The sequence below is a fragment of the Peromyscus californicus genome, unplaced genomic scaffold (genome assembly GCF_007827085.1).
Source record: "Peromyscus californicus insignis strain IS unplaced genomic scaffold, ASM782708v3 Scaffold_4__1_contigs__length_199733344, whole genome shotgun sequence".
In the NCBI taxonomy this organism is placed as follows: domain Eukaryota; kingdom Metazoa; phylum Chordata; class Mammalia; order Rodentia; family Cricetidae; genus Peromyscus; species Peromyscus californicus.
In genome coordinates, this window is record NW_026294562.1 from 1,282,398 (window position 1) to 1,296,501 (window position 14,104).

At 39.4% G+C, this 14,104-nt stretch overlaps 1 protein-coding gene across 4 annotated transcripts in view; it reads left to right on the forward strand.

Annotated features, from left to right (window-relative positions):
• Positions 1–312: 312 nt before the first annotated feature.
• The window catches only part of Rab11fip2 (RAB11 family interacting protein 2), a 40,257-nt gene continuing 26,465 nt past the window's right edge, over positions 313–14,104 (forward strand). Inside the window, exons 1-4 of one of the 4 annotated variants that reach the window (XM_052760861.1) lie at positions 313–1,209; positions 6,309–6,751; positions 7,550–8,018; positions 9,295–12,570. In XM_052760861.1, coding sequence (XP_052616821.1) covers positions 857–1,209; positions 6,309–6,751; positions 7,550–8,018; positions 9,295–9,490 — 1,461 coding nt within the window. In that variant the 5' untranslated portion in view covers positions 313–856 and the 3' untranslated portion in view covers positions 9,491–12,570. Of the gene's footprint in view, positions 1,210–6,308; positions 6,752–7,549; positions 8,019–9,294; positions 12,571–12,600; positions 12,643–14,104 lie in introns of those variants that run through there. The other 3 variants (XM_052760862.1, XM_052760858.1, XM_052760860.1) reach the window with 3 other exon arrangements.

The following is a 14,104-nucleotide window of genomic DNA, read 5'->3' on the forward strand; positions in this document are numbered from 1 at the left end:
TTCCAAGATGGAAACGGGTTCTCTGCCAAGTGCAGGCGTTGTGCGGGGCCCAGTGCCGCCTCCCAGAATCCTCCTGTCGGCCTCTGCGGGCTCACACGTCCCGCGCCCAGCAACTGCCAGGCCTGAACCACAGCGCCTACAGACCAGTGCGCGCGTCCCAGCCTCCGCGTCCCGCGCACGGCCCCGCGTCGTCACGGCAACTAGGGCGGTGCTAACCCCCAACCCCGCCCGGCCCCGCCCCTCGCGCAGCCCGGCTCAACATGGAGACCGCCAACCCGGAAGTGGCGCGGCCGCCGCGCGCCGGGCGCTAGGAGCCGCGAGTCCCTAGCCAGGCCTCGCCCCGTGCCGCCGCCGCCGCCGATCCAGGAGGGCGGCTTCCACCCCCCTCGCCCAGGCCTACGCCACTCTCGGGGGAGGAGCCGAGGCGAGGCTGCGCGGGCGGAGGGAGCCAGGCCCCGCGGGCCGCCGACGGTTCGTATCAGCCGGGTCGGAGGAGGAGCCGGGCCGCAGGGGCGCTGGCCCAGGGACGGTGCGACGCGAGGCGTCCGGTTGCGCGCGGAGGCCTGGACTGCGCGGCCAGGTGATGTGGACCCCTGTGCTTCTGCAGAAGAAAGGGACCCCCGCAGCGGCGGCGGCGGCCCCGGCCGTCCGTACCAGTTATTTTGACATTAGCCGTTAGGGACCTTGGGGCAGCCCCACTCCCCAGCTCGCTCAAGTGCCCTTAAGGATGCAGATCAGGGAATAGGGCTCTCCCTGCGGGAGGGGCACTGCCTGCGCTTCCGAACTCTGTGCAGAGGAAAAAAGAACAGAAAAGAAACAACAAAACCCGAAAAACATAACAAAACAAAATCCCAGAATGATGTTGTCCGAGCAAGCCCAAAAGTGGTTTCCAACCCACGTGCAGGTCACAGTGCTCCAAGCTAAAGATCTGAAGCCAAAAGGCAAAAGTGGCACCAATGACACGTACACCATAATTCAGTTGGGCAAAGAAAAGTACTCTACATCTGTAGCAGAGAAAACACTGGAGCCTGTCTGGAAGGAGGAGGCCTCCTTTGAGCTGCCTGGGTTGCTCATGCAGGGCAATCCAGAGAAATACATTCTTTTTCTTATAGTGATGCACAGGTCCCTAGTGGGACTGGACAAGTTTTTAGGGCAGGTGGCAATCAATCTCAATGACATCTTTGAGGATAAACAAAGGAGGAAAACAGAGTAAGTTCTATAATTTATTTTAAATGTTGGGTGCTTAAATGTATATGGATTTACTGTTCTTGAACATAATATGTCTGAGGCATTGGCATTTGGGATTGAAATAAGACCCAGTTTTAAGCACTTCTGTTTGCATATGACTTTGAAGAAAAATAGCCTTTGCTATGAAATGATTTTTTTAAAATGAGTTATTAGTGATCCGTGGTTTTTCTCATTTCTGTGAGGTAAACAACTCTTAAGCAGTGGACTATATTGCGGATTTTAAGATACTTTTTGTAAGAGGCCTAGGGCATGAACTAGAAAATCAGAAAATTAAATCTATGCATGTAATGGTTTATGTTTGTTGAGCACTGTTAAAAGATAAATTACCAATAAGGGCTGTCAAAAAGTAAATTACTGATTTGAGAACTCTGCATTTCAGCATTGTAAACAGTTGGCCTTTATTTTTGCTCCACCAGTTTTCAGGGTCAGTACTTCTTGATAGAGTAGAAAGTTGTTAAAAGAAAAAAAAAGTTTTGGAAGTCTGCACAAACATCTCCAGTTTTGAACCCACTGACATTTTCCCTTTGAATTTGCAGTATAGTGGAGCTATTGTTTACTGAAGAATCAGTTCAGCAAAGCTGGTGTGTTTAGACCGAATTAACTACTGTAAGATTGGAGACAGTGATTAAAGTCTTGTGATGCAGTGATTTAATGAGTTCTTCAATGAAAACATGGCTTTTGAAACAGAACGTTCAAGCCTGAGTTAGATATACTTAATTTAAGAAACCAAAATACAAATCAACACTAGGATGTTATGGCCTAAGTCTAAACAAGTAGCGTGCTTGGCAAGGTGGGTCTCCTGCTCCATCCTCTAACTTAACGTGCTTCTTTGGTCCGAAGGCTCATTGAGATGGCTGGAATTTTATGAAAGGAGGGTGGATGGAACTCATCAGAGGACTTCACATTTACCATTTTTTTTTTCCGGTCCTGATGCAGGTTTATCTACCCTTTAGAGCACTTTTTTTACAGTGATAATTTTAAGTTCATGTTAATTTCTTACATTTTAAAAATAATAATCATTTTTTTCTTGTAAAACCTGCCAGCAGACTTCACTTAATAGGAATTGTTTTTGTTTTGTTTGAATCAAGTCTTTATCTAAGATTTAGTGTATGTAAGATAAAATACTAGACATACAAGAAGATCAAAAGGTAAATATTCATTGAGGAGAGGAGAAAAAGTTTGAATATCATACTTAATAATTTTAAACTTCTTGATATTTAACAAGTAGCATTTACTTTCTTCTGAAGGGTTCTTCATGGAATTTAAAATGAAAAATGAATAATAACCAAATAATTTGTCCCAAATTGTCAGTTTGGGGTGATTTAGTATATAACCTGTAAAGTGTTTTGACTGTGAGCTTTTAAGTATCTACAGCTTCAGATTTCTTGCCATGCTTTAAACAGTACTTTTAATATTAATGATAATATACTACAGACCTCTCAAATTTAAATTCTCCAAATTTAAGTAGGCCCAAGTGTGTATACAAAGATCCTGAGAACGAAATAGCCTTTTAAAATTTCTTGTTTTATTTCCATCTTTGGCAGCTTCACAGTTACAATAAACTAGACCATGAACAATCTCTAATATCGTAGTCTGTCTATAAAACCAAGGAGAGCTTTTGGAGCGGAGATGCTTTGAAATGCTCTCAACAGAGCTTGTGATGTTACTGCATACAAAGGGATTTTCATATGGTATTAAACCCTTAATATTTTGTGTGGGTGACTAAATGGGAACTGTGTATTTGATGAGGTATCTTTATTGGTAATATTTCTAGATTTTTAATATATTTAATAGCTTCCTTTTTTAGTCCAGCTGCACATGTGGCACAGTAAGAGACAGACTTGAGCCACCAGTGTATTAAAAGAAAGGTATTTAATATTCTGCACATTGCTAAACCTTGTCAGCATATTCCCAAGTGCTTTTTGGAAAAGTGGAATGAGTGGTGAAGGCTGCCAGTTGATTGAGATGTCCCATGGTACTGCTGGGTGTGACACTTTGTACTTTTTGACAGTGAAAAGACAAGTGTTTACATCTTGTCTTCCAGTTGTGTCATGAGAGGCAAAAAGTATCATGCTCAAAATTATTATTTTAACTTAATTTTTAATATATATATGTATATATATACATATATACACACACACGTATATATATATATGTTAAGGAAGGGGAGTGGGGGGAAGGGCCTGAGCCAAATCCTTTGAGCAGACAGAGAACTTTCGAATTTGCCTTCTTTTAATAGGTGTCTGGGTTGGTTCTGGCATGAGATTTAAGGAAAAAACACAATGTTTAATAATAGAATGGGAAAATCATTGATGCTGTTATGAAATATCCATTGATTTTTTTTAATAACCCAAGTAGGTGATGTTCATGTTTTTCTTAATGCTCTTAAAATCAATAATAATCAGAGTATTTAGAACCAGGTGTGATTTGCACATATGTAGATTTTAGGATGTGTGTGTGTGTGTGTGTGTGTGTGTGTGTGTGTGTGTGTGTGTGTATCTGCCTTGCACCTGCCTTCTGGCCTCTGGCCTCCTTATTGCCAGTCTTGTCCCATTTTTGACCACACAGCACCGATTGCTTGGGAATCATTCCCACATGTGTGGTAGTTTTGGACATGGACCTGTGCCCACTGAAAATTGAACAGAAGCCATATACCATTTCAACCCAGCACTCCAGAGGTGGAAAAGAATAGGCATTAATCCAGCAACTCCCAAGTTCTGTGTCTTCATTTGTCCCTTTGAAGCCTGGGAAAACAAACACTATTTCAGGATTCTTGAAGTTCTCATTAAGATCAGTTTCAAAACAGAATAGCTAAAGTTACTTGTCAGGCATCTCTATAAATCAGTGTGTTTATTAGAGTTCTTTGCAGGGGTTTCTTTTGTTTTTGTTGTTTTGTTTTTATGGGGGAGAAAGGAAAAAAATCCATTGTATTTACATTTGTATTCAAATGCATTGTTGTTTTATTCTTTAAAGTTTGCATAGGTGTTTAGAGTTTCCTACTAAAACAAAAATGGTACAAGACATGCATGTTTGGAGTTGAATCTTGTTGATTTTATGAAGAAGGTTCTAGAAATAAAAAGTAGAGTGAATTTTTAGTGTAAAGCAAGCTGTCTTCAAGGAGCTAGACTCTTGGAGGAAAGCCCCCCGCCCCCATGCTTTCTGGTTAAATACAGTGTTCTGTAACGTGTGGCAGCCATGTGGTTAACCTTATTAACACATGCGCTTCATCAAATAAGGACTAGCTTGTATTTTCTGCAGATGTTTTTCATCAGCTTTAGATGTTTTTCTTATTGGCTTCTATCTGACTTGGGGAAATGGCTTGCCATTCTCCTTGCCTCAGTTTCTTTATCACTGGAGTAAATAAGAGTGTTAAAGTAGATAAATTCATTTGCTCTTATTTCAAAAACTCTGAATTTTGTCCACCTTCCCCCTTCCATTTTGGTGAGCATTGATACTGTCCTCGACTTGGGTTTCATCAAGTTGTTATAAACTTCACATACATGTTTTTGTTGCTTGTTTTTTTTTTGGGGGGGGGGGGTAACGGTCTTATAAAGAGCGATCGCTCATTTTTCACATAGCCTGAGGTTTTAGAGTATTTCTCAGACATCACCCATCAGAAGCATTTCTCAGACCATTGAAAATGGCTCTCTTTTCCAAGACCCTAAGTTAATTCTGGGTTGTACAGCTTTGCCTCATTTGGAGGTGTTCTGAGAACTCATGTTTGTGTTGTTTGGTGTCCTCCATCCTACAGTTCATTGCCGCCATTTCTTATTCCCAGTCCTGTTTAGATGTTATCATTGTATAACTTTTTCAGGTTCTTGGAGTAATGCATTCTATTATAAACTGTTCTGTTGTAAGAAACTGCTCCTTTTGGCATGTTTGGCAGTATGGTATGTCTTAATTGATTGAATCGTTCGAGTCCATTAAGGAAGCACGGCACCATCATGAAGCTGATACAGGTTGTATGTTGGGCTCTCTGTCCTGCCTGTGTGCCAGTCTTTGGCTTGATGTATACTAAATCCAGCCATCTTTTAGCTATCCTGTTGGCAAACAACAAGAAAAAAAAAGTAATGTAAAATTAGGTCAGAGTTGCTTCATAATAAAATTCATTGCATTTACTAGCGCTATATTTAAGTAACAGCATGTCTTCAGAATGGGGCTCAGACTCTGTCGTTAAATGATGTGAAAACATTGGGGCAACATACTGCAGGTTGAGGCTGTTTAACCTGTAGAGTGACCACTAGTGACACTAACAACTGGGAGGATTCCTTGAGGATAAAAATACTGTAAACAAAATCAAAAGAGGCCCTGCTTCTTATATAGTTCACTTCAAAATTGGCAGCATGAGGCAAGACGTTCCTGGAGGCGGGGGTCTGGCTGTTTGTAAAGTCCTTTTTACTTCACAGAGTCAATAGCTTCTGGCAAGAAATATTTGATCTTTTTATTCTTTGAAAACTTCACAAGATTTATTGTTTATCACTTCTTACATTTTATTCATTTTTCATATTTTATTTAGGAAAAGGCTTAGATTCATTTTATATGAATATTGGAGCTTTAATGATTAGCACACTATGTACTATTCCTATTGTTAATAAAATTTTTTTACTATAAATTTATATATTGGGATAGGGGTTAAGTATTTTATTTAAATGTCATCATTATTTGTCATTTTATGGTACTCAGAAATAATTGAAAGTGATGCATTATACGTTCCTGGCTCAGTGTCTTTGAATGTTAAACATATCCTTAGGCCATTAGTAACACTTGTCCCATATGGAAACATAATTAGCTGTTGTTGATAAGAATTTTTGATGATGATTTTTGAATTATGAGGGGAAAGTTTATCTAAAACCCTTTATATACTCCAAAGATTCATTTCTTTGGTATGTGTCACTCTATAGAATCTAGGACCAGTTTGTTTGTTTGATTTGTTTTCTTCTTAAACAATGAGTTAAACTAGAAATTTGTGGGTGGTCACTTTACTTAAAAAGCTGCCTGGATATAACAAAGCTTGCTGTTACCATTATATGTTACAACCAACTTTTTCTCTTCTCTTGAAGGTGGTTTAGATTAGAATCCAAACAAGGAAAGAGAATCAAAAACAGGGGTGAGATAAAGGTCAATATTCAGTTTATGAGAAACAATATGACAGCAAGTATGTTTGACTTGTCAATGAAGGATAAGACAAGATCGCCTTTTGCAAAATTAAAAGATAAGATGAAAGGGAGAAAAAATGACGGGACATTTTCTGATACATCTTCTGCAATCATTCCAAGCACGCACATGCCTGATGCCAATACTGAATTTTCAAGCAGTGAAATACAGATGAAATCCAAACCAAAAAAGCCTTTTCTTTTGGGTCCTCAGCGGCTCTCTTCTGCCCATTCAATGTCTGATTTAACTGGGTCCCACTTACCTTCTGAAAAACTGAAGTCCAGTGCTGTAGGTCCAACACATCTTCTCAGTCGCCAGATAGATTCCTTTGGAATTGTTCCAGAAAGTGGTAAGTGGCACTCATTTCTGTTTATCCTCCCCTGTATTTTATGTATTTGTGTTTATATTATAGGTGATAATGAAATGAATCCCAGTCTTCTCTCATGGCCTGGCTCCCCCCCCCCCCCATTTCTCCTTCTCAAAAGCTTGCAGCAGGACTAGGATGTTAAAGTGCTTACCTTGAAAGCATGAGAACCTGAGTTCAGTCTCCAAAACCCACATTCAAAAAGCAAGGCAGGTGGTGGTGTGCGGCTTGTAATCTTGTGTCTAAGAGGTGGAGACAGGTGGGTCCCTGGGGCTCTCAGGCCGGCCAACCTAGGCCACTTGACAAATTTCCTTACCAGTGAGAGATCCTGTCTCAAAAAACAAGATGGGTATGAAGAATGGCAGTAAAGGTTGATTTATGGCCTCCACCAACACCCACATCCACACCAAAAACCAAACCATACCAAACAACCTGCAGCATATATTCCCTCCCATCTAAGTGTTTCTAGAAAGTACGTCTATATCCAGAGGAAAGTAAATTTGATTCTAGTGATGGAAAAGTTTTGACAGCAGGTCCTTTGGGTTGACCTTATACTTTTCTCGTGTGGTGGTTTCTAAGCCAGTAAGATATTAATTTTCTCACAATACACCATTATTAGCACATCTACTTCATAATATCCCTCACCTAATTTTAAGATTGTTTTGATTATTTTGAGGGTTAATATCTTTAGCTAATTGCTCTCATTCTGAAGCAGCAGAATGTGTCAGATAGTGTAATAGCATATGTCATCCATCACCTACTAATGAAAAAAAATGTTTGTAGGAAGTCTCAAATCTCCACACAGAAGAACACTAAGCTTTGATACTTCTAAATTGAACCAACCTGGCAGCATTGTGGATGAAGGCGAACCCTCTTTTGGAAGACAGAGTGACCCATTTACAAATGTGACTGCTTCATTACCCCAAAAATTTGCAACACTGCCAAGGAAGAAAAATCCATTTGAAGAAAGCAGTGAGTCATGGGACAGCAGCATGAATTTATTTTCAAAACCAATTGAATTAAGGAAAGAAAATAAGAGAGAGAAAAGAGAGAAAGTGAGCCTTTTTGAAAGAGTGACCGGGAAGAAAGATAGCAGACGATCTGAGAAGCTTAACAATGGGGGATCTGATAGCCCCTGTGACTTGAAATCACCTAGTGCGTTTAATGAAAATCAGCAGGACTATTTTGACTATGAATCAACCAATCCATTTACAGCAAAATTCAGGGCTTCAACTATAATGTCATCTTCAAGGTAAGCTCACCAAAGAGGAGTGTGTGCCATTTGGGGAACTTTGTACTTGAAAGCAATAAATATTCCTTTTAGATGCATGAATATTTTATATTCATTTTATTTTTTAACTTAATTTTTTTCTAACAATTCATCATAGACCTAAACATTGTTGCTTGCATGTGTCCTTGGAAATGGATGTTTTGCCTTGGAAGGACAAAGGCTTCTTCCTCTTATCCTAGTCTGCTCCTACCTATGGGAGCCTGGAAGCTACCATAGATAGTTCTTGGAGAAAACAGCAAGGCTTTTGATGAGACCCAGTGAGAGTGAATAAACCATGGGTATGAATTCAATCCGGAAATGTGTTTCTAGGTACTTCCCGAGGATTAAATCATGGGCTGCTTGGAGAACGTTAGTGGGCCAATAGCAGTCAACATGCTGTTCTTTAGCAAACACTGGCTAGAGTATTAATATTGTCATAATAGATGTTAACTGTCCTTATGAAATGGCTGATCAGAAATAACTTTTATTCATGAATGTTTTCTGGAATCTGGTGACCCTTGTGGGTACTGTGAATACACTAACCAGAGCCTTGGGATGACAAGTAGCCATAGGTATAATCAGCTGATAAATATTAAAGTTTTAATGTCCTGGGTCCTTCCATATGTCCTGCTGCTTACTCCACAGCATCTTAAAGTCAGGGGTTCTGCAGATATGAGTGATGGAGGGTCTGATTAAGGAACCTCAAGCAAAGAGGAAGATGGCCTTGAAACTTTTAAGTAATTGTGGAAGAACATAGTAGAGGCAGAGTGTTTGCTACATAATGGAAGCTTTTCCTTCAGTTGTAACGTGTAATAAATATATAGGCCTGAGTGGGAATCCTTGCTTTGTAGTACTATGACGTCTGTAGATATCAGCATCTACATCTTTTGAGGCAAAGAGAACAATACTTTGTAGGATTCAGTGAGGGTAAATAATGCATAAATTGCATAGTACAAAGCCAGGCACCAAATAGAGAACCAATAGATGGTCACTGCTTCAGCCTGAGCATCCTTAATTTGAAACTTGATCTACTGTTATGTAGAAATATGGCATCAGTATTAATGCTTTCATCATGGATGGAACTCTTAAATTTCAGATTTGGAACATTTCAGATTTGGGCTTTTTGTATGTAAAGTCTATGTAGATTCTAAAATCTCCCCAAACCAAACTCTAAAGCATGTTGGGTCCCAGGAGTTTTCAGTACGGGGTAGGTGACCTCTATCTCGTTTGATGTATTGTCTGTATTATTTTCTTTAAGATTAGTGCTTTTTGTTCTGTTCCACTACAAACAGAAGATGGAGCATCATCAGCCAAGTTCGGAGGGAAGTGCTCATTTTTTTTGTTTGTTTTATTTTATTATTAGATGGGGATTTGCTGTGATTTTAGAAAAAATTTCATTCTTTATGTTTATAGACTATACTTCAGAGAAACAGCTTTTTGTTTTGTGGTATTAGTAGTCCATTGGAGAGTTCAGTGTTGATGAGCTGCTCTAACATGCTGATATTAGTGTAGTCTCCTTCATATTTCATCAAATCCTAAATACAGGCGTAAATAGGAGTATGCCCCACCCACTTTCTGAACATTTTTAATTTTTGAAGGGATTGTTGAATACAATTGTTTAAGATAATTTAGAGATTGGCTAATCCAGGTAATTTTAGAGTCAGTGAAAAGCAAGAAAAGGGGAACTAGTTGGAAAATAATATTTTAAAATTATGCTATCATTTGAAAAAATAAGTATCCTCAAGTCTTTCATGCCTTGGGCTGCCATGAACTTTAATAGGGAAGATGGTCTTCAGTAGATTTCAGCTTCCAGTTGCTCTACTTTAATATTAACAGTACTTTTATCAAAATTAGGGCTGTATTGTACATTCTGTGATTACAATTATATAAGAGTAGATTTTTTCTTTAAATTTAAGTCATTTTTCTTTGTGTTTATGAGGCTATAGGTATGAGGACAAAATGTACATTCCTGGAAGTTTGTTTTTCTGTGTCACAAGCCGTCTTTCTGATAAATTAAAACATTTGTAGTTCATGAGTGGTTCCAGTTAAAGTGCAAACAGTTGGATAGAAATGGACTGAATAAAAAGGCTGCAGTTCCGAGGTCCCAGCCAGCAGTTTTAGCGTGGGTGGAATTTGAGAGAATATTGCCAGCATAGTGTCTAGAATTCCTCTCCTCCAGTATCATCCCTCAGCTGGATCAAGCAGCATCCAGACCAGGGCTTTTGAAGACAGTATGTTAAGTAAAACTTACTTAGAGATCTCCTGGACTTTTGTGACCCATAATTTTGAGATTACTGAGTCAATTCAAAGCTCAATTAATTGTCATAAAACTGGTGTGTGAACTGACATGCCTAGGATTGCAGGAGCATTGGAACTATATCAATGTCCTCTAAGTGATTAAGCATGTGACTAGAACTAGAGAATCTTCTTTATGTCCCTCCGTCTCAGTAACTAAGAACATAATATTTAGAAGTTAAAGTTTTTAGTTTTTGTGTATGTTACATCTGCCTGAGGAAAAACCACATTAGAAACCACAAAATCCACTTCATTTTGTGTCTTGAAATTGTTCATATAGCCTTGTGGAAATCTGATGAGGAAATTAGTCAGGCTGCGTGCTGAGCTGATTCAGCATAGTGCAAGGTTCCTCCCTGATGTTCACTCTTTCAGTGTTCTTCCTAGTGACTTCCTCTGGTTCTTTGAAGCCTTAACCACACTGCTAGAAGGAAATAGTGGCTTCCAGAGCTCAGTGTTTTCTGATACAGTCTAACCTTCTGAAGGAATATCTTAGTCACTTTTCCTTCCATTGTCATGAGTAATTGAAGGGCAGGGCCTGCATTTCATTCATCTTTTTTACCTTAATCTCCAGTCCACAGTAGAGATTTTGAACATAGAGCAAAACAGGCGCTAGAAATGTTCTTTTCATTCTTACTGTCTCCTGCTTCCAGTGCAGAGTGAGCTGTGGAGATCTTTCTAATAGACTGAAAATGGATCCAAAAAGGTTGATATGTACATATTTTACATAAACACTATTTAAAATCTAAGAGAGTAAGCAGGTGTGTCAACAAATACCTGTTAGCCTAGCACTAGGGAGGTTGAGGCATCCTGGGCAACTCAATGAAATCTTATTTAATAATTGAAAAGTTTAAATAAATGAGCAAAGATGTAGCTCATTGGTAAGAGCATTTGCCTGGTGTGTACAAGGTCCTGGGTTAAGTCCCCAGCATTAATTTAAGAAGCTGAGTTTTACACTAATATTTAAGATTTATGACATGAGCAGACATTTCTAGTGTATATATGGTAGGTAGGCTAGGTTATCAACTGCAGTAACTCCAGATCTCAATGACTTTGTGCAGGACATTCTTAGGAGAATGGAATAAATAAGTGCTCCATGGAGTCTCTCAACCCCTACAAAGTTTCTCTGGAGCTAGGTTTCTTCCTTCTGGTAATGCCACCATTGTTTTTTCCCTTCAAACATCAGTGAGGCACACAGTGAGAGGTGGGGACCATCCATCATAGTATGTTGTCATGTGCTAGGACTGGAGTCATGAGTCTGCATATGGCCCTTTGGCCAGAGTTTAGTCAGGTCCCATCCTTACAGCAAACTGTTAAGAAATTGGGTTTAGCTATATGCCCAGAGGGAAATGGAGTTGGTTTAGTATACAGAATAGTATAGGTGAAAGACACCAGTTCAGTTTCCACTGAGATTCTAGATGCCATCTAGCACTTAGCATCTGTCAATCTTCCACTGCTCATGAGCATGAAATTATAGTTAGAATTCATGTCACTTTTAGGAAAATGTCAGATGGTATTGTTTGTGCTTCAGAATTGTTCCTCTTGCCTTTTATTGGCAAAACTCTGAGGAAAGTATTGATAAATTTTTGTATCAACAGATTTAAATACTAATTTGTGTTATGTCTTCTTAATTGTAAAGCAGTGCTTTTTGTATCAGCAAAAACATCATTTTAACAAAAGCAGATATGCCTTCAGAGTTAGGATTTTTTAAAAGGTTGTTTACATAATTGTTTTTTAAAAACAGATTATAAATGATCAGAAGAGTGGAAATGGGCAGATATGTTCACCCAATCAATGTTGTTTTTCAGACCTAGTCTCACTATGTATTACAGGATGGGCTGGATTTGAGCTCCTCTTTCTTCAACCTTCCAAGCATTGCGATTGAACCTGAGTGCTTCCATAGCCACAGTTTGTTGTGTTTTCTACAGTCGAGCATGTAACTGTTCTGGCTCTGTACAGAGGTGGTGTGAGAGTTGCGCAGCACATCAACTTCCCTGTCTGCAGTTTCCTGCTTGCCCCCATTGTCGGTTCCTCGCTTAGACTAGGAATTGGCCAAAGAGGCCTTGTGATCACCTCTGCCTTGTTGACTGTTTCTGTAAATGACATTTTGTTGGATTACAACTATCCTCGTCTTTGTGTGGATGTTTGGTGCAAGAATGAATGAGCTGAATAATATGTGTCAGAAACATATGACCTGCAGAACCAATATTTATCCTTTGGCCTTTTTTTTTTTTTTTTTTTTTTTTTTAACCTCCATGCTTTCACTATGCAGTCCATGCTGGCCCCAAGCACCTCTTCATTGTTGGAATTACAGGTATGCACTATCACACTGGACTTTATTCTTTGACCTTTTCCTTTTTCAATAGTATGTTGACATCCATACTGGCTGAGTGGAGATCAGTCTGGATCTCAGAAGGACAGGAGACCTGAAACAACCACTTGGACTTTGAAAGACAGATGCTCCCAGAATTAAGTCGCTAAGATATTCTCATGGAGTCACATTTACCATTATTTATCTTTCTAAGTGAGCAGTGGGTCAAAATGCCTTCTGTTCTGTTTAAGAAAACTCAAGTCAGAAATGCTTAAGAAGTGTGGATCCAAACAGCAACTCCAAATACTTTGTAAATGTTAAGATTTATCATACTGTAGCCTTTTCTTCCTACCTGACTTTTCTTTTTGCTGAACCTCCCTACTCATCTTAGGAAGTTCATTTCCTTAGAAGACTTCTCTACCTCTACCCCAAGAATGTCGTCAGCCATATGCATTCCTTTCTTGGACTCGGGCAGGAGGGAGTGTCACAAACCCTTCTGTCCACAATGCTAAGAACTCATGATCTCCCAAGTAGAATCCTGGTGTTTCCTCTCCTTTGGATTTGTTCAGATAGAGAAGTTGGAATTGCCATCAGGTGCTTGTGTCTGGGTCTTAGGATGTTCTCTTGAGTGTCATGCCAGTCTTGTTGACTGCCCCCAACCCTAGCCTCCTCTCACCTGGGCTAGTGCTCATCAGCATTGGCTCCTGTGTAGATGTATCCAACCTTCTTATTAAATAAGAAACACAGAACCAATGCAAAGAAGAAAGCCAAGAGGTCAGAGCTAAGAGCTAAAACCTTACCCTTCCTCCTGCGGTGGTCCTACCTCTCCGAACCAGAGCTACCCCTGTGTTAAAGTCTTTATATAGAGTTCCTGTCCTGCCTTCTCATTGGTTGTAAACCCAACCACATGACCACCTCCTCACAGCCTGTCTGTATAGGCCTCCAGGTTTTCCATGATTGGTATTAAGATTAAAGGCATGTGTATCCAATAATGGCTGTATCCCTGAACACACAGAGACTTACCCAGCTCTGCCTACCAAGTGCTGGAATTACAAGCGTACGCTACCACTGCCCTGCTTTCCTATGGCTTGCTAATAGCTCTGACCCCCGGGCAACTTTATTTATTAACATACAAATAACATTTTAATACAAATAAAATATCACCATATTTCCCCTTTTCTATTTTAATAAAAAGGAAAAAAAAAGAAAAAGCTTATAACTAATATAAGAAAAACTATATACAAAAGGACAATAACTATATACAATATATACAAGTAATAAATACCTAAACAATGTCTAGTCCATTTGTATTTGACAAATTCAGAGAAAATAATTTCATTATCTATCCTATTTTGGTAAGTCCAAAATGTATCCTAATTAATCTTCAACTATAACTAACTAACCTTCAACTATAACTAACTAATCTTCAACTCCCTCAGAGACCCAAGAAGGAAATAATATTAGC